This window comes from Heteronotia binoei, chromosome 7, assembly GCF_032191835.1.
Source record: "Heteronotia binoei isolate CCM8104 ecotype False Entrance Well chromosome 7, APGP_CSIRO_Hbin_v1, whole genome shotgun sequence".
In the NCBI taxonomy this organism is placed as follows: Eukaryota; Metazoa; Chordata; class Lepidosauria; order Squamata; family Gekkonidae; genus Heteronotia; species Heteronotia binoei.
Genome location: NC_083229.1, coordinates 43,585,534 through 43,605,211, shown reverse-complemented (window position 1 = coordinate 43,605,211; position 19,678 = coordinate 43,585,534). Strand labels below are relative to the sequence as shown.

Sequence of the window (19,678 nt, the reverse complement as noted above, 5' to 3'; positions counted from 1 at the left end):
TTCTTATACTATCATGTTTAGTCCATCAAGCGGCTATATATATTCCGAGCGGCAGAAGCTCTTGGAGGTTTTCCTAGTTACACCATTATAGAGAATAACTTCTGGTTGTTTTTCTTTTCAAAAATCGTATCTTCTGTAAATGTATTCCCCCCCCCCCCCCAAAGAAGCAGTATTTTCCTGTACTTTTACAAAAAGACCATACTTTCCTTTGAGACAGGTATGCTGTTTCTTTCTCTGTCTCCGTTTGGAGGCTGGTTGTGCTATAGAAGATGTTGTTCCTGCAACTTGTCCTTAGTTTACCAAGCTTTGTGAATACTGCTCTGTCTAAGAGGTGGTTGGAGACAAAACCCACAAGAAGTGAGTGGATGTGGGGCTTAGCCTGTGCTATATGTGTTTCTGGTTAGTTGGTACTGTGATAATTGGGAGATCAACATGTGCACGTGTGCAGTCCCGCCAAGTGTCTTGCAAAATGTCATCAAGCATTCCCCAAATCCTCTTGTTATAGGTAGAATTCCAGATGGCAGCATTCCCAGTACACAGCAACCCAGTCATACATAAATGCTACACTGCTCAGAAATATAGCTAGCATACATGATTGTACTTGGATGGCACACTTATAACAAAAATGACTTGGTTAATGGAGGAGCTGAGCTGTTGTGCACAGAAGTAGATGAGTTTTTTCCCCTCCATAAGGGTTGGGTATTCTACTATTTCAATAGGACGATGGAACTTGCCTACAACAACCGTACTGTGTGTGGGATTTTATTGTCTTCTCACAGAAATGGGTTCATTCTTCATCAAGGAATAAAAGACCTTTCCCTTCTGTACTTTTTCTCTCATCTGTTATATCCATGGCACAATTGAAGTGTCATTTCCTGAAGTATACCTTATTGAACTGATAATTATGAGGGGGGATTTTGTGTGGCCTAGGAATGTGTGTGGGAACTGCAAACTTCTAACCCATTTGAATTTAGCATCTTGCAGTAATTGGTAAACACTGTTTATAATGAATACTAAAAAATTCTTCTGCTGCTGACTGTGCACTTTTATACACAGTGAATGGAATAATCAGAAATGAAAAGTTAGTCATACTTATTTTCAAAGAGTATTGAGGGACTAATTAATCTCTATATCTGTTTAAATTCATGATTCAAAACTTTGGAATAAGGTGTCATTAATACACTGATGGCACTCTGTATTAATTTATCTAAGCATGTAGGCAAAGCTATCTCAACCATAAACTTTGTATTTAAGAAATTTAAGCAAGTGGATCAAATTAAATAAACTGAAGATGAATCCAGACACTATAGAAATAATGTTGACCCCAGTGCCCTTGTGGACTGGTTAGATCTACTAATGACAGTGGTTATAGAGAAATGCAGGTCTTTGTTTTGCCTCTGGGAATGGTTATTCAGTCAGTGTACCCAGGTCTCAACAAGGACATGAGTTCTCTCCAGCCTCTCAGTTATTCCCTTTTTCTTTGTTAATTTGCTGCCACCAGAGGCCCACAAAAAGAAATGCAATGGATGTCTGACATCCTGAGATCAGACACACTTTAAAACTGGGGTGTCAAACTCATTTGTTATGAGGGTCTGTTCTGACGTTGTTGGGCAGGGCCATGTGTGTCATAAAATGTAATGGCAGGTAACTGAGATATAAACTTTATAAAGGATACAGACAAAGATTTTTAAAAAAGAAACCTCAAATAAAACGTGCTTAAAGTATTAGCAGTTGCAGTATTGTGGCTGGTATCAAAGCAAGCTCTCCCCTCCTCCACTGCCTCCCCAAGAGAGGAGCCTCAGCTAATGGAGAAAATAGAGGCTTTACTTTGTAGCTCCTGTGTGTTTGAGAAATCCTGGCAAAACAAACTGTGACAGAGAAAAAAGCAAGAGAGAGGGAGAAGAAAGCAGACGTGATCACAGGCCTGATAGGAACCCTCTGGGGGTCTGATCTGTCTCACAGGCCACATGTTTGACACCCTTGCTTAAAAAGAACTGAATTTCCTCTAGTGTTTGTTTGCACTAGGCAAGCATCTCATGTGTCTAGTTTATGATCTGGTAGAGGTAGACCTCAAGCATGAAGCTTTCCTGTGGATGTGGAGACCAAATTTCAGGAGGGGGATATCTTTAAGAAGCAGTATTCTAGATACAGTTGTAAGAGTACCTTTGAACTACAGCTACTGCAGCAAAAATGGGGAAATAACTCCCCCCAGAACTGTTTCAGTGCTGCATTAGACCCTGTTTGCCATGGTACTCTCCTTTATTTTTTTAAACCAGTTTCCTGCTGCTGTTGTATCACTGTGGAAAACCCAAGTTGGATCCAAGGAACTCTTTAAAAACCTGAGTGTGTTGTTTGTCCCATAAGGAACATATGTAAAGCTTAACATTATTAGACTATCAATTATTTAGCTTTTAGTATCATCTCTTGCCAGAAAGACTGTGAATTGTTTCATTGTGACATTCTTTTGTGCATGTATCCCTATAAAACAAGCAAACAGATGTCTTTTCCAGTTAGTACTGTACTAGCAGGCGAAAACAGATCCCAGTTCACTAAGTTCTGTAGAAGTATTTTACCACTGTTTTCATGGTACGTAGCAGCTCTTACTCCACAGCTCATGGAGAACTGCAATTACGAGCAACCAAAAGAGCTACATGACTACCCTATGCTCTGCGCACTATCCCACTAAATATATACAATAACATATAGTTATTATTGTTGTATGTAACTATAACTTTAAAAATTACTGGAATGTAGAACTTTCTCTCTCCACCACTGTTGAATCCTTGCAGCTCTTGTGGATCTGGAGTGAGAGGAAACACTTCCCTTTCTGCTTCCTGCTCTCAGTATGAGGCAGAGCAGGTCCAGCAAGAGTGAGATTGACAGGGTGCTTTATTTGAGTGCCAGACCGCTGTGGGGGGAAAGGGAGAAAAACCACCACTACCCTACTTTGGTCATTTTGTTCCTTTCCTGGGTGGCTGCTATGGTGGTTTTCTTTTCTCTGCAGTCAGCTCACTCTCCTCCCAGTAGTTGCCCCAGTGCATTCCATCCTGGAATGAAGCTCACAGCTTACCCATTATCCAGTTCCTTCAGCAGCTGCTGTTTTAAGATGGGAGCCGCTTGCCAACTACAAAGCCATACTGCTCAATGACCTTGCTCACTTTCCTGGGATATGGGGTGGATGTTACATCGGGGAAGAGCAACAGGTAGCATGTTGAAGAGCCATGTGTGGTTCCTGAGCCACTAAATAAATATTACTGTTGTATAGTTGTTTTAAGTTTGCTGTTGCTTACAAGATGGGAAGAAATAGTGCAGCACAGTCATCATCAGGATACTAAATAAAAGAAAAAGGTCAATGAAGCGAAAAGCAATGCAGAGACCAGTTTAGTCTACCAAGTTAGATAAAGGTAATCACAAGATGCACTGTAATTACTCCAAAGACACTGGCGCAATTATATTTGTAGATGATGTCTGCAGTCCTCTGAATTGTTCAGAATTTCTGAGCAAACATATTTAGCAGTAGATTGCACATTACTGTCCCAGTGTTTTCGTCATGCTGCAGCAAAGATGCTTCCTTTTATGGGTGCTGGTAGAATATTGGGGATAGCGTTTTTCAGAGAAAGTGGGATTAATTTAAAATGATTATGGGACTGAGTAATAATTTCAGAACCTTTACCCTGTGCATTCCTAGTGGCCATAGAATAGGACTATACATGCTTAAAGCTAGGTGAACAATTATGTATGTGTTTTGTGCTGCTGAACTTGTAGATCTCTAAACAGTTTATAGAAACCTGTAAATAAGGGCCCCCAACTTTTTTTTTTTTTTTGAGCCTGTGGGCATCTTTGGAATTCTGACATAGGGTGGTAGGCACAGACCACAAAATGACTGCTACAGAAGGTGCAGTCAGCCACAAAATTGTCTTTGGAGCTTACCTTCAGTTACACAGTGAAGATCCTTGTGCTGTAGTGGCAGCTTTTGTCAAAACAATTTTTAAAAAAAATTACGCAATTTACCAAATCTTCAGTGGTCATTTTGCACTTGTTGGGCAAAAGCACCACTCAACCTCACCCACCTTCTAAAAACATTTGGTGGGTAACAGGAGAGATGTTGACAGTCACCACGTTGCAGACCACTGTTGTAAAATATCAACCAAATGTGTGAATTGTGCTACTACAAATTATAAAGCAAAATGATATGCAGTGTTTAATGATTTGCTATAGAATGATGATTAAAGAACGGACACTGGTTTTGGTTGTGCTTTTTTGTCATTACTTTAATAAATTGTTTGTTTATTTAATACCCTACTTTTCATTGTTGACCCAATGGCTTACAATATTCTTTTTCTCAGTTTTAATGGGTTACTTCTATATGTAGATCTATATGTACTGGTATAGCAAATGGATAACCTAACTAAAAAAGGCCCTGGACTCCTCATTTTTTCAGCAAATTTTGATAGTACAGAAAAACAGCTACTAAGTGTGGTTCAGAGATCAATCTTTTCAGTAACGTGTTGTGTAACAATAAAAGTAAAAAAAAATAAGAACTCATGAGTTGAATACACAATGCAAGATCACTTGGAAGGATTTTGTAGCATTCTGTTATTTGAGCAAAAAGCAAGTCTAATGCAGTCATCTTGACAGTTCTGCACAGATCAAAACTGCGGCAGCGGTGGACGCACTGACAGTGAATTGGCCTCAGGGCCTACTGTATGCCTTCCCCCTGATTCCGGTGTTATCAAGGTTTCTTCGACAGGTACAACATCAGAAAGCACGGGTCATATTAGTAGCCCGCTCATGGTTCTCATCTATTCAAAGGCTATCAACCACTCAACCTCTCTGGCTAGAAATCGTTCCAGACATGTTGACGCAGGGTCCAATTTGGCATCCACATCCAGATTGGCTGCAATTGACCATGTGGAAATTGAACGGTCTACATTCCTGAAGTTAGGTTATTCTTCAGAGATCACTGACACATTATTGGCCTTCAGAAAGAAGTCCACCATTAGAATCTACAATACCACTTGGAAAGCTTTTCATAGGTGGTGTTGCAGAAAAGCAAAAGATCCACTAAATCCATCAATTCAAGACATATTGGAATTCCTACAAGATGGATTACAATCTGAACTGAAACCAGCCACCTTACGGAGACAGGTAGCAGCACTATCTTCCATATTGGGACTGATACAAGGTAAAAATCCCTCCAAGCACGAACATGTACAGAGGTTCTTAAGGGGAGCTACCCTCACATGCCCTCCACAGACTTATGGGTTTCCGACGTGGCATCTACACACTATCTTGTCCGCACTCACTAAAACACCCTTTGAGCCCATTCAAGGCATTTCTCTAAGATGGTTACGCTTAAAGACAATCTTCTTAATAGCGATCACTTCAGCAAGAAGGGTGTTGGAGATCAATGCACTGTCTGTAAAGAAAGAACTTTGTATTTTTCACAAAGACAAAGTAGTTCTTTGTACAGATCCTACTTTTCAACCCAAGATTGTGTCAAAATTTCACAAGTCTCAAGGACTTCACTTGCCATCATTTTGTCCAGACCTAAACATCCTAGGGAGCGAATGTGGCATAACTTAGATGTCAGACGCTGTCTAAAAGCAAATTTAATCAGGACTGAACCAATCCGGAAAACGGATGCCATGTTCGTTAACATTGCACAACGAAGATTGGGCCAAAAGATGTCAACTTCAGCCATCAGCTATGCTATTAAACAATGTATTGCGGAAGCCTATAGAGCAATGAATTTAGAAGTACCCAGAGGTATTACAGCACATTCAGCTAGAAGTGCTGCAACTAATGCAACCTTTAACAATTATGCCTCGGTAGATGAGGTGTGCAGGGCCGCAACATGGCCCTCTATCTCAACATTTGTCCGACACTACAAATCAAACTCCTACAGTTCAGCAGAAGCAGCATTTGGCAGAAAGGTTTTACAACATGTGGTCCTAGAAGAGAGCGATGCCCCACCCAGTGATTGATTTACTGCTATAGGAGATCCCAAGATGGCCTCCAACTCAGAGGGAGAACGACCATTGGTACTTACCGTGAGGGGTCATTCTCCTCTGAGTACAGGAGGACATCTTGCCCACCACATTGCATCGCTCATACTAGGGTCTATTCTGCTGTATCTATTCCATTTTCTTCTGCTGCTCCACAGTTCTTTACAGTTCCTTATGTTATGCTTTTTGCATATTAACTGACTGTTATTACTGTTTCTTTATTGTGAGTAAGGTTGATAGTTTAGAGACTGCTTATCGGAGTATCCCAACTGAGGAGATCTGGGTGCTCCAGGGTCAAGGAAGAGGAAGAAGAATTATTCTATTTCCTGCCTCCCTGACAAGATGGTGGAAAGCATCCAAGATGTCCTCCTGTACTCAGAGGAGAATGACCCCTCACGGTAAGTACCAATGGTCGTTCACACCTTTCTTTTATGACCAGTATGTCACTGTCAACTTGGTTCAGCCCTCCCCAAAATGAGTTATTGTTCAAGTAATTTTATGGGCTTTGTGCCCTTTGGAGTCAGAGTCGTTAATGCTTTCAGCATAATGAGTCAAGACTTTTGTTACCTTTAACACGCACCCCAATCACAAGACAGCTACAATTGGTGGAAAAAATATAGTAGCAATGACTGTGCCAATATTTTCTGCACAGTGCTTTCTGCTTTCACAAATACTTTTGAAAACAAAGTTAGTGTTGCTACACATTTTTCTCACTGAAAAGGAATTTTCTTTTTTTCTGAAAGTTGAATTATGTAACATTTGAAGGATTCTTGAGACAGGATGAAATCCATTATGTCTGTGATTAAAATACAACTTTTGCTTAAGGTTACACTGCTTTGCAAGAAAGAGACAGACTTACAGCTATTCTATTGTCCTTGTATCGTCTAATGTTAGGCCCCAAAGTTGATGGCAATGTTAATTTACCCTTTATGGAAGTTTTTTAAAAAGGATTCTAGCTGAAACAACTATTTTCTATTCTTAATATAATTTTGGCATCCTGTGAGTCCAGGTAACTTTCATAAGGTAGCACAAATTTTGTGTTTTGATGACATTACATATAGCATTCCTTGACTGTATAATAGACATGTTCTCATTCAGAAAACAATGAGAAAGCACATCTTCCTTGGCATTTTGCATGCACAGTTGGAATCACATCAGATAGGATAGGCTCCACTGAATAAAATCATATACATGTATGATAAGATGACGTAACTGTATGCTGTGGAGTGTTGTGTGAATGTAGGTTTCTGAAGCAGTCTAATACTGTAGACATTTCTATGGGTGGAATAGGCCTCAGATGTACAAGGCTTTACTTACTAGAAACCTAAGGTAAGTGCTGCATCGAGAGACAGTTTTATGATTCCTCACTGATTCTGCCCTTCTAGTAATATGAGGGAATCCTTTAGACAACTGAATATGTTTAAACTTGTTTGATGCAGTGATGTCATAACTAAACAGAACATGTTTTATTTAACTAAAAAACTTATTAAAAGACAATTTTTGTACAATTGTGCTGAATAAGAAAGCATCGGTCTAACAATGTTGTGAAAGATTTATGTGCAGCAGCAAAAAGGTAGTAGGACTCTTGTAGCTGGCAATGTTTTTGCAAGTTCTGTAGCTTTTCTGAGAAATAACAAGGACCTCAATGAATTAAAAATAGCAAAAATGCACCTCTAACCAAGAGCTTCTTGAAACATGCACGCAAAGTGCAAGGGCTACAGATATGCCTGCTTCAAGACCTTAGTATGCAATAGGTTAAATTCCAATAAAAAGTGGGGGGGGGAGCCTTTTCAAAATGACAGTAATTAACAAACGCTTATGGCAACACATTAAAGTCAGTGGGGGCTGTTTCAGTACTTGAAAAGGCACATGGGAGGAGTTTATGTGGTGTTGCTGCTGTGAGGGCCCTATCGGGATTGGGCCCTCATGGCAATTTTTGAATAGCTAAAATTTCCTCTATAATGGTGTGGGTGGCCACAGGTTGGACCCTTAGGTGTCAGAATGTGTAGTTTGGCCCTTATTGGTATCACCAGTATTATAGACTGAAATAAAACCAAATGGTTGCAAGGCTCAGATGAGTGTGTTGGTCTGAAGCAACAGAACACAGTTTGAGTCCAGTGGCATCTGGGCCTTCTCTGTAGCGGCCCCCCTACTGTGGAACCAACTCCCGGAGGAGGTACGGGCCCTGCGATGCTTAGATCAATTCCGCAGGGCCTGTAAGACCCACCTCTTTAAAACAGCCTTCACATAAAACCAAGCCAAGAAAGTCCTGTTGGATATGTTCTATGTTTTATGTTTTAATCACTGGATTTTATGAAAGATCTTAATTATAGCACCATAATCTTCTCGTGAATAAACAATTTTATTAGTAACATATGGTAGTAGAACTATAACTACAACTTATAAAAAGCTTAATATATATTAAGAAAAAGACCATCATTCTACCCCACATCTTACTTTCTCCCACCCCTCCCCCAATTACTTGACCCCCGCCAGTGTTATTTTCTTTAAAAAAACAGATATTAAAGGTACCCTTAACTATCAAGAAAAAAAACGAAACAAAAAAGAAACATAGGGAAGAAGAACCCCCTTCAAGAGTTATATTGTTATCTTAAAAATCTTAATCCTCAAAAATTGTCCAATGTCCTTTTATTTTCCACTCTTTCTCTACATATCTTCTGAATTTCTTCCACTCTTGGTTAAAAAGTTCTAAATCACAGTCTCTTAATTTTCTTGTTAATTTGTCCATTTCACTCCATGACATAACTTTCATAATCCAGTCCCATTTTTCTGGTATTTTTTCTTGCTTCCACAACTGCGCATACAATGTCCTAGCAGCTGAGAGCAAGTACCATATTAATGTTCTATCTTCTTTTGGAAATTTTTCCATTTGTAATCCCAGCAGAAAAGTCTCTGCCTCTTTATTGAATTCATATCCCAGGATCTTAGATATCTCTTGTTGAATCATTTGCCAAAACATTTTAGCTCTTTCACAAGTCCACCACATATGGTAGAAAGAACCTTCATGCTTTTTACATTTCCAGCACCTATCTGGCATCTTATTGTTCATCTTTGCTAATTTTTTTGGAGTCATATACCATCTATACATCATCTTAAAACAGTTCTCTTTAATACTATGACATGTTGCGAGTTTCATGGAATTTTTCCACAGATATTCCCAAGATTCCATCTTTATTTCTTTATTTACATTAATTGCCCATTTTATCATTTGAGATTTCACTACTTCATCTTCTGTAGCCCATTGTAAAAGTAATTTGTACACTTTTGAAATTAATTTCTCATTATCTCCAAGCAGAACTCTTTCCATTTCTGTTTGTTCTTTCCTTATTCCTTCAGCTTTGATATCATTCTCCATCAAACTTTTTATTTGTTGCATTTGAAACCAATCATATTTATAGTTTAGTTCTTCTGCAGTTTTCAATTCTATTTTCCCGCTTTGTATTTTTAGTAACTGGTTGTATGATAGTTGTTTTTCCTTGACTGTTTTGGCCGTTAACTTTATCACTTCAGCCGGCACTATCCATAAAGGTCTCCTCTCATCACCATATTTCTTGTACTTTATCCACACATTTAATAAGCTACTCCTTATATAATGGTGAGAGAAAAGACCGTCCATCTTCTTTTTTCCATAGTACAAATATGCATGCCAGCCGAATTTTTTTCCATGGCCTTCTAACATTAGAAGTTTTTTATTTAATAACGTTATCCATTCTTTTAACCATACTAAACAAATTGCTTCATGATACAGTTTCAAATCTGGTAATTGGAATCCACCTCTCTCTTTCGCATCTATCAGGACTTTCATTTTAATTCTAGGTTTCCTCCCGGCCCACACAAATTCCGAAATTTTTCTTCGCCATTTATCAAATTGCTTAGCATCTTTCACAATGGGGATGGTTTGAAACAGATACATAATCCTTGGTAAAATATTCATTTTTACTGCAGCTATTCTACCCAACAGTGACAAATTGAGCTTGTTCCACTTTAGCATATCTTCTTCTATTTTACGCCATAGCTTTTCATAATTGTTCTTAAACAAATCAATATTTTTCATTGTTATCTCTACCCCTAGGTATTTTACCTTAGAGGTAACTTCACAACCCGTTAGTCTTTGTAGTTCTTGTTGTCTATTTTTCTGCATATTCTTACATAAGATTTTTGATTTTTCTTTGTTTATATAAAGTCCCGCCAACTCCCCAAACTCTTGTATTCTCATTAACAACAAAGGTGTAACTTGTAAAGGATTTTCATTTATAAACATTATATCATCTGCAAATGCTCTGTATTTATAGGTAAATCCTTTTATTTGTAGTCCTTCTAAATCTTTTTCTTCTTGAATCTGCATTAGTAAAATTTCAAGAGTCATTATAAACAGCAATGGCGAAAGCGGGCAGCCTTGTCTGGTACCTTTACTAATTTTCATTTCATCTGTAAGATCTGCGTTGATGCACAGCCTTGCACTTTGTTCAGAATATATTGCCTTTATCATTCTTATAAAACTTTCTCCAAGCTCCATTTTTTCCATCACTGCAAACATAAAGTCCCAATTTAAATTGTCAAATGCTTTTTCTGCATCCGCAAAGAATAGCGCTACTTCCTTTTCTGGATGTCTTTCATAATATTCTACAATATTTACAACAGTTCTAATATTGTCTCTTATTTGTCTTTTGGGAAGAAAACCGGCTTGGTCCTCTTTTATAAAATTTATCAAATATTGCTTAAGACGTTCTGCCAGAATTCTTGTAAATATTTTATAATCATTGTTCAAAAGTGAAATTGGTCTGTAATTTTTCACATTTGTAACATCTCTTTCTTCTTTAGGTATCAAAGAAATAACAGCTTCTTTCCATGTATTTGGTACCTTCCCTTTGACTCTTATTGCATTCATCAGCTTCTGTAATTTTGGTATTAATTCATCTTTAAACATTTTAAAATACTTGGCTGTATAACCGTCTGGCCCGGGAGCTTTATCATTTTTCATCACGTTGATTGCTGCCTCAATTTCTATTTTTTCAATTGGGTCATTCAAAATTTTTCTCATATTCTCAGTTAATGGCTCAATTTTTATTTTCTGTAGATATTCATCTATCTTTTTTCTCTTTACTTCAGCACCTTTAAACAGCTTGGCATAATACTTAAAAAATTCTCTTTTTATTCCCTCTTGAGTAACTACGTCTCTTTCATCTATCACAATTCTATTAATTATTTTATTTTCCCTCTTTTTTTTCAGCTGCCACGCCAAGTATTTCCCCGTCTTATTTGCTCCTTCAAACGATTTTTGCTGGAGCCTTTTCAAATTCCATTCTACTTCTTTGTTTAATAAATGTCTTAGTTGAGTTTGCAATATTGAAATTTCCCTTAGAATTTTCTTTTTCCCTGGTCTTTTCCTCAGCTCTCTTTCTTTTTTCTTTATTTCATTTTGAATATCCAGTAGTTGTTTTTCTTTTTCCCTTTTATCTTTATTGTTCAAAGTAATCAGCAACCCTCTCATTACTGCTTTATAAGCATCCCAGACCGTCTGAAAATCGATATCTTCTTTATCATTCACTTGGAAAAATTCTTTAGTTTCTTTTCCTAGGAAAGTCACTGTTTCTTTGTTCTGTAGCAAGTCTTCATTCAATCTCCATCTTCTCAATCTTTTGGACAGTTTTGTAATCCACATTATTGGGTTATGGTCAGTGCCAATTTTAGGCAAAATCTCTATCTTTCTTGTTATGAGGCCTAAATCTCTGGTTCCCCATAGCATGTCAATTCTAGAAAATGTCTTATGTCTTGCAGAAAAAAAAGTATAGTCCCGCACTTCAGGGTTAAACTTTCTCCATATGTCCTCCAAATTTTCCTGTTTTACTAATTCAAAAAAAGACTTTGGCAATTTTCCTTCTTTTCCACTATTTTTTTTCCCTCCGGATCTATCCAATGAGTTCTCAACTGTTCCATTAAAATCTCCCATTAAGAGTATTTGATCGTAGGTCAACTCATCTAGTTGTTGTGTAATGTCTTTAAAAAAAACATCTTTTGCACCATTAGGTGCATATAGTCCCAATAACAGCGTTTTTTTCCCATTTGATGTTATTTCCACTGCTACAAATCTTCCATCCTTATCTTTAAATACCAATTTTGGCTCCAGGTCTTGTTTAATATAAAAAACTACTCCCCTTTTTTTCTGGTCAGCTAACGAAAAAAATTCCCTTCCCAATTGTTTGTTCCATAAAAATTTATAATTTTAATGTGGACTTCTTGCAAACAAATTATATTACAATTTTGCTTTTTAATCCAATGAAAAGTTGCCCTTCTTTTTTGTGGTGAATTTAGTCCATTAACATTCCAAGACAATAGTTTGTAATCCATCATGGTGCAAATTCTTTATTTTCTTCAAAAAATCTCCTCAGTTCTCGGGCATTTGTGATCGTGACTCTCTTCCCCTGAAGTTCAAAGCTCACACCCTCGGGGATTATCCATCTATACCTTGTGCCATTGTCTTTCAATTTTTCTGTCAACTTTTTATATGTTCTCCTGTCATTTATCACTTCTTTCGGTAGCTCCTTCATAATTCTCACTCTGCTACCTCTTACTATCAATGATTGTTCAAAGTTTCTCTTCATAATCCTTCCCACCATTTCCTTTGTCATGAATCTTACAACCACATCTCTTGGTAAGTTATTTTTTTTGGCATATAACGAGTTGACTCTATACATGTGATCATACATGCTTTTAGTCTTATCAGGGTCTTCTTCTAAGAATTCTGCGATTATGTTTGTTATATATCCTTTCAAATCATCATTCTCTTCCTCAGGTACTCCTCTCAAACGTAGCTGATTTTCCATTAATTTGCAGTCGTGAATCGTCACTTTTTCTTGTACTTTCAGCAAGGTGGTATCATGTGTTTTAACTTTCTCCTCCACCTCCTGTACTTTCTTGTCTATTTTCCCAATTTGGTTTTTGAGGTCATCCACTTCTTTTTTAATCACTGTAGTAAGTTCTTCCTTCAACTCTTCCATCATTTTCTTAACTCCTTTCATAATCCTGGCTTCCATAGCCTCCATTTGGTCTTGCATTTTTTCTAATGAAAGGGCTCTTGTTCGGAGCTGCCTGGGCTCTGACATTTAAGCAAAGAGCAAGGGGGATGCAATTAAAATACCAAAAATTTCCGTCGCACAATTTGCAAGTTTGACTACCAAGTTCAGAAGGTCTAAATTTTCTCTCTCAATTAAACTCCGTTCTGTTTTCCTCTGAGCTTCCCAGGCCCAGACATAAATCTTTGAAGAATTTTTCCCCTTTAAAAAAATGACGAAATTTTTGACCTCACCAACCTAAAATCCGACAGTCAGGCTCAACAGAGCAGGGCTTGCCCTTTCCAGCAAGCCCAATTTCGCTGGTTTCCGAGCCCCCAAAGCAAAGATATTTAACAAAAAAGTCTTTAAAAAATCCAAAATGGCGGCCGCGATTCTTTCTCCTTTTAAAGATTTTTTTCCCCTTTTAAAATCATCCCAGGAGCCCACCAATAATGTAGTCAATAGTTCTTATCTTCTTACCCTTTTCCCTGTCGTTTCTGTCACTTTTTAAAGTCCCAAATCTTTTTAAAACGATGTTTTAAATTGGACCTCCCAGCAATGGCTGCCGATGTTTCTCTATGATGTAGAGTAGGCTTTTTTCTTTACTGCTTCCTGTCTCTGTCACCTTCAACCTTATAGATTGCTTGACGCACTTCCTGTCTTGCTCAGTAGAGTTAGAGGACTGTTCCAGTATATTCCTGCGCAGTATGGTTGTTTACATTCCACAAATCGTAAGTAGACACAACAATGATTTCTCTTCAATTTTTAGCAGTTTTTAACACTGTCTTTTATGTCAAAATAGTCCAAACTTCACCCTTCCCTTCTTCTACTTGCAAGTTTTATATTTTCCCCTTATTTCCACCTTTAAAACGTCTCTTTAGTCTGTAAATAGCTCCGGAGTGAAAGAAGAGTTTCTGTACCTTTTTTCCTCTGTTTATCCAAGTTCCACTGGTCTTCCAAGACTTTAGTTGTTTAAAAATGTCCCAGAAGGTTAGGATCGTGACGAGCTTATGCCAAATCGATGGCTCTGAGAGATCTTGCAGACGATAATTTTGCAAACTTCTGAGACTCCTCAAAGCCTCAAAGGACCCTTCTCCAAAGCTCCTTTTCAGCCAAGGTAAATCTCTTCTAAAGTTTTTAGTGCAAGTCTTGGACCTTTCTCTCACTGAGAAAGGTAGGCAGTGGGCTTTGGTTTGCCCTCCACTACCCCGAACAAGACCTTCAGCTTGCTCCCGTTACGAGAGACAACTCAGCTCGCCATTTTCCTCCCCGGAAGCCTCATTATAGCACCATAATCTTAAGTCTAATGTAATTTTAATGATTTTAAGGATGATTTTATAATTGATTGCACATGGTTTTATTGTATACTGTATTTACATGTTGTGAGCCACCCTGAGCTTGCTTGCGGGGAGGGCGGGATACAAATAAAAAGTTATTATTATTATTATTATTATCATTATCTTTAAGACCAACAAGGTTTAATTCTGGGTATAAACTGTCATGTGCATCACACTTCTTTAGATACATTGAAACAGACTTCCTCAAGCCTTACATATAAATAGAGAGAAGGTGGGTAAAGGGTTAGTTGCCAGGAAGGGCTGGTTGGAATCAAAATGCATAATTAACTGAGAAGCAGTGTTCCCTCTAAGCTGAGTTAGTGTGAGCTAGCTCACACATTTTTGTCTTAACTCAGGAAAATTGGCCCCAGAACAAGCTAATTTATTCATCAGCTCACAGTTTTAATGCCAGTAGCTCTCAAAGTAGAATGTTTGCTCACAAGAATCCACAGCTTAGAGGGAGTACTGGTGATAAGTATAGCTTAGATTGAATTAAAGCAGTTGGCAAGGTCTGTGAATAGCAGAAAACTAGCATACAAATAAGAGTTAACAAACATATTAAAAACTAAGATTGAGTCCAGTGGCACTTTTAAGACTAACAAAGTTTAATTCTGGGTATAAGCAAGAACTGAGTAACTTAGCATGTGTAGATGCATACTTCTTCAGATACATTAAAACAGACTTCCTCAAGGATTGCATATAGGTAGAAAGAGGGAGCAGGTTAGTTGCCAGGAAGGGCTAATTAAGAGTTAAGATGCATAATAAATGCAGCTAAGATTGGATTAATGCAGTTGATAAGACCCGTGGATAGGAGCAAATGGATAATAAGAGTTAACAACAGATGTGAGAACTGAGTGCAAGTCCAACGGCATCTTTAAAACCAACAAAGTTTATTTCTGGGGCTGATTCCACACTAGCCTTGCTCCACGCCAGGCTTCCATTTCTCTCCAGAGCAAGCTAGTGATTTCGCACCGGCTGCTCTGCACTGCCATTTTGTGCCGGGGCAACCTGCAATTAGCCACGCTGCAGTGTAAACCTGTTTTTTTCAGGTTTACGCTGTGGCATGGCAAATTGCAGGTTGCCCCGGTGCAAAATGGCAGTGCAGAGCAGCTGATGAGAAATCACTAGCTTGCTCTGGAGAGAAACGGAAGCCTGGCGTGGAGCAAGGTTAGTGTGGAATCAGCCTGGGTATAAGCTTTCATGTGCATGCACACTTCTTCATATAGAGACACATGGTAAGGAAGCCCTGGACCATATTCCACCAGACGTTCAACAGCTTTCACCCCACCATCACCATGTTCTGGACACTACTGTAAAAAAAAGGACACATAGACATCACCTTATACTGGAAACTACTTACAATGATTAAATGATTAAATTACTCTGACCTACTGCCTTTATGCTTGTATTAATATTTGATCATCTTTAAAGAGGATGATCTTATAGTGTTGTGTATAGTGCTGTCACAATCTAAACATGTTTTTAATGCAGTACTGCGATGGGAAAAAATAGTAATTGGCTTTATGAATTTGGTAGCTAAAGTTTAACCCCAAGTTGTTAGAAAGTTACCAATATGCACTCAATGGTATTGGATCTCCTAACCCAATATACTGGTGGAAATTCATTAAACACTTTTGCCAAGTTTGGGAAATGTGCCTCTAATTATGAGGAAATCCAGAAAGTCTTCTCTAAGATTAATAATTCAGTTAAGTTGAATCACTTATTCTGGTGCAAGGATACTCTTGGATTCAAATTCTTATTAAAAATGAAGTGAACTGTACTCAAGGTATTGTCCAATAACCCACTTTATTGTAATAAGGGATACACTGTATCCTTTGCAAACTAGCACATAGACCCAGGTATTTTTCAGCATGAAAACACTGACTCATTGTCCACAATGCCTTTGAACTCTGTGCACAAAATTCAGAGGTTCACTGAGAAGAGACAGCTGAATCGTTAGCTTTGAATAATAATATTTATTAGTGTATTTTAAAAGGTACATGGTAATCCTGAGCTACTGCTTTCATACATTGAACATTATACAAAGACTTTAATGTACCATTTGAAGGATATTTATTGTGCTCCAAGTTCTCATTCAAGCATTGCTTTGCCCCAAAAGGAATACAGGTAATTTAAAATACTATATACAACCCTGGAACATCCACATTAATCTACCCTCTTGACCCCCATTATCTAATGACTACTGTATCTAAAGAGCTCAGGGTATTCCTTCAGAATTTAGAAAAACTTCATGTAAAACTTGGGCAGTGCAATAACTGGTCCCCTTATTCATTTGTGAACAGGCTTCATTAAAATTACATTTACCATCTGACTAGTTATCAGTATTACACTGACCAGTTATACCTTGATGGAATGATTAGAGTAATTGTTTACTCTATTTCATTTCATGTCAATTAGTGTAAAGCTATAATATCTCCCTTTGTGGTGAACAGAGAATTATTCTCCCATTAGAGAAAATAAATCATGATCCAACCAAAGCAAGAGGTAACCCTACATCACCTTATAGTCAACTACATTTATAAAACAAGTCATATCAAATACTTCCCTTACTTAGACCCTGTAAAGGAACTCATACAAATAATTGTTCCATAAATCCATGGCTTTAAGGATTTTCCTGTAAAAAGGTAAAAAACATTTAAGTCCCAGGGTCCTTCAAAGAAAAAAAAAAACCCAAATGTGAACTTAAATTGTGGATAAAATAACTTGTTAAGGTATACCAAAATATTGCATCTCTTGACCTGGAAATCTGAAAGCATAGGGTGTTTACAAATGGTGTCTCTCTAACAAAAGCTCCACTCTCCAAAAATGATGTACATTCAGTAGCCACTCTGATCTTAGGCAAAAGTTACAGTAAGCAGTCCAAGCAAAATGCTTATTGCTTAAAGTTTAAAGCAAGCCACTTTGATTGTTTTTAAAGTGTACTTACAAATGTGAAGCAGTTGTAGAAACGCCTATAAACACTTCTTGCTTCTGCATACACATACCCAAATGGCACAGACCAATGTTTTATACAGAAAAAGAATACTGTAGGATGGAATTCAATATAGCAGTACTTTTAAGACAGATGTATGATTGTGTAAACAAAGCTTTAGTATTCAGAGCTTGGGAATCTAGCAGCAAAACAAATGATTTGCATATAATGTAGTGCAATTAACATTTGTTATTAAAGGATGCCCAGTCTTAAAAACTACTTGTAACAGAATGGAAACATTAAAGGAAAAGTTTAAATTATTCTGCTCATATTATCAGAATTCTAGAGATTCCCACTTTCTATAACCTACCATTAAGGAGACTATGCAAAACTGTGTTCTGGATAACTGACTTTTATGGCTCCCCAATAACAAGCTCGAATTAGGCAGACCAATCCTAAGAGATAAGCAATAGCCCAAGAAACATATGTGGCATGAAAATTTCTGGCAAAATCTTGTGTACCGACCTATATAAAAAGAAGAACAAGAAAAGCAAGATTAATTAAGACTTTGATTTTAAGACTTCAGATGTTTTATATAAATTAAGATTCATACCAAAAATGAAAAATAATTGCTATGGAGCATTGGATCAATACACAACACATTAGTGCACAAATTCATTGGGGCTGCTCAGAGGCAGTCCTGCCTTATGAGGGCCAAACTATATGATTCTGCATTCCAACTCCCCAACTGTGGTGTGGGGGGAGGGGATTGATGAGCTCCTGCCTCCACTCCCACACATGCTCCCACAAGAGCCAAGTTGTGGATTCAGGGACATAATATTGTCTACTTTGGCTCAGAAACTGTTGCTATCTAGGCAACTTAGTCACTCTGCACTCTAGAAACTTGCTTTTCTATGATAGAGAAACAAATACGGTATCCTGAACTATGAAAGAAAATCCAAAGTGTCTAGTTCTGTATAAGGTGCTCTTAAAGAATGCACCAATAAAAATCCCCAGTGAAACTACACTTTATTTGGGGCTATGAGATAAATGGGTAAATATGGGCATTAATTTTTGAAAAATTTTATTATACCCTTTACATTTATTGCGGTAATACATAATCATCATCAATACATAAATAATTCTCAATGTGGTCAATCTGTGAACACTTAAATCTAGAGACTGGAGGCAGGAACAAACAAGAGAGACCTTTCTACAAGGCGAGACAAGTCTCCAGGTTTGCAAAAAAATCTAAAACACACACATGGTGGTGGGGGGAGTCCCTCCAAATAATATAAGCACATGTGCAGGTTTAACAAAAAAAATGTACTTAGTGGCCCTTTCTAGCATCTCTAACAGTACTGCCAGTTTAAGCCTTCGTTGTGTCAGTATAAGGCACAGGGAAGGGCAGGGCCCTTTCCAGAGCTAGTTTGGCTTTGAGGGAATGGCTTATTGGGTCAAGTTCAACAGCAGACACTATGTGACTTGCAACCACCCAACTTACATTACTCACCCAAGCCTATGCAACAGCACCCACCCCACAAAGGCCAGTGTTGTGTATTGGCTAGAGTTTCATACTAGGATACTAGAGAACTAAGATCAGATCTCTGGTCTTCCACAGAAGCTCACTGGGTGATCTTGGGCCAGTCAGTCTAATATACCAATCACAGGATTGGAGTGAGTATAAAATGGAGGATCAGAAAAGCGACTAAGCTGCTTTGGGTCCCCATTGAGAAGGAGGGTGGGATATAAATTGAGTGAATAAATATAATTGAAGATGAGGGGATAGAAAAAAGATAGACTGGCTCAGAGAAGAAAGGGAAATGTCAGAATATGAAGGGTGCAAGGAGAAGGAAAACAGGGAAATAAGTGTAAGGAAGGGGAGGGACGGTGGCTCAGTGGTAGAGCATCTGCTTGGTAAGCAGAAGGTCCCAGGTTCAATCCCTGGCATCTCCAAAAAAGAGTCCAGGCAAATAGGTGTGAAAAACCTCAGCTTGAGACCCTGGAGAGCCGCTGCCAGTCTGAGAAGACAATACTGACTTTGATGGACCAAGGGTCTGATTCAGTATAAGGCAGCTTCATATGTTCATGTTCATATGGGGGAAATGTGGTGCCCTATGCAAGTCATGAATTCCCACCATGCAACTGGGCACAGTAGCCAGCACTGCACAACTGGTCCAGGGAGAGGCTGCCAGAAGGAGGGAAAACTGAAGATGGGGTGTGATAAAGGTAGGGCTCGTGGATGGGTGGGAAGGAAGCAGCAAATGGGGAGAGGGTATGGAGGCTTTCAGGGAAGTCAAATAGTGGGAGAGGGCCACAAGCCCTTGC

At 38.2% G+C, this 19,678-nt stretch overlaps 1 protein-coding gene and 1 long non-coding RNA gene across 2 annotated transcripts in view; one reads left to right on the top strand and one right to left on the bottom strand.

Annotated features, from left to right (window-relative positions):
• LOC132575087 (uncharacterized) overlaps window positions 1-19,678 on the top strand; it is a 33,046-nt gene that overhangs the window by 642 nt on the left and 12,726 nt on the right. The gene's annotated exons all lie outside the window — the stretch shown is intronic.
• Window positions 16,375-19,678, bottom strand: part of PIP4P2 (phosphatidylinositol-4,5-bisphosphate 4-phosphatase 2) — a 39,281-nt gene continuing 35,977 nt past the window's right edge. The window contains exon 7 of the mRNA XM_060243521.1: window positions 16,375-17,875. Within this exon, the coding sequence (XP_060099504.1) occupies window positions 17,732-17,875 (144 nt within the window). The 3' untranslated portion in view covers window positions 16,375-17,731. The remainder of the gene's footprint in view (window positions 17,876-19,678) is intronic.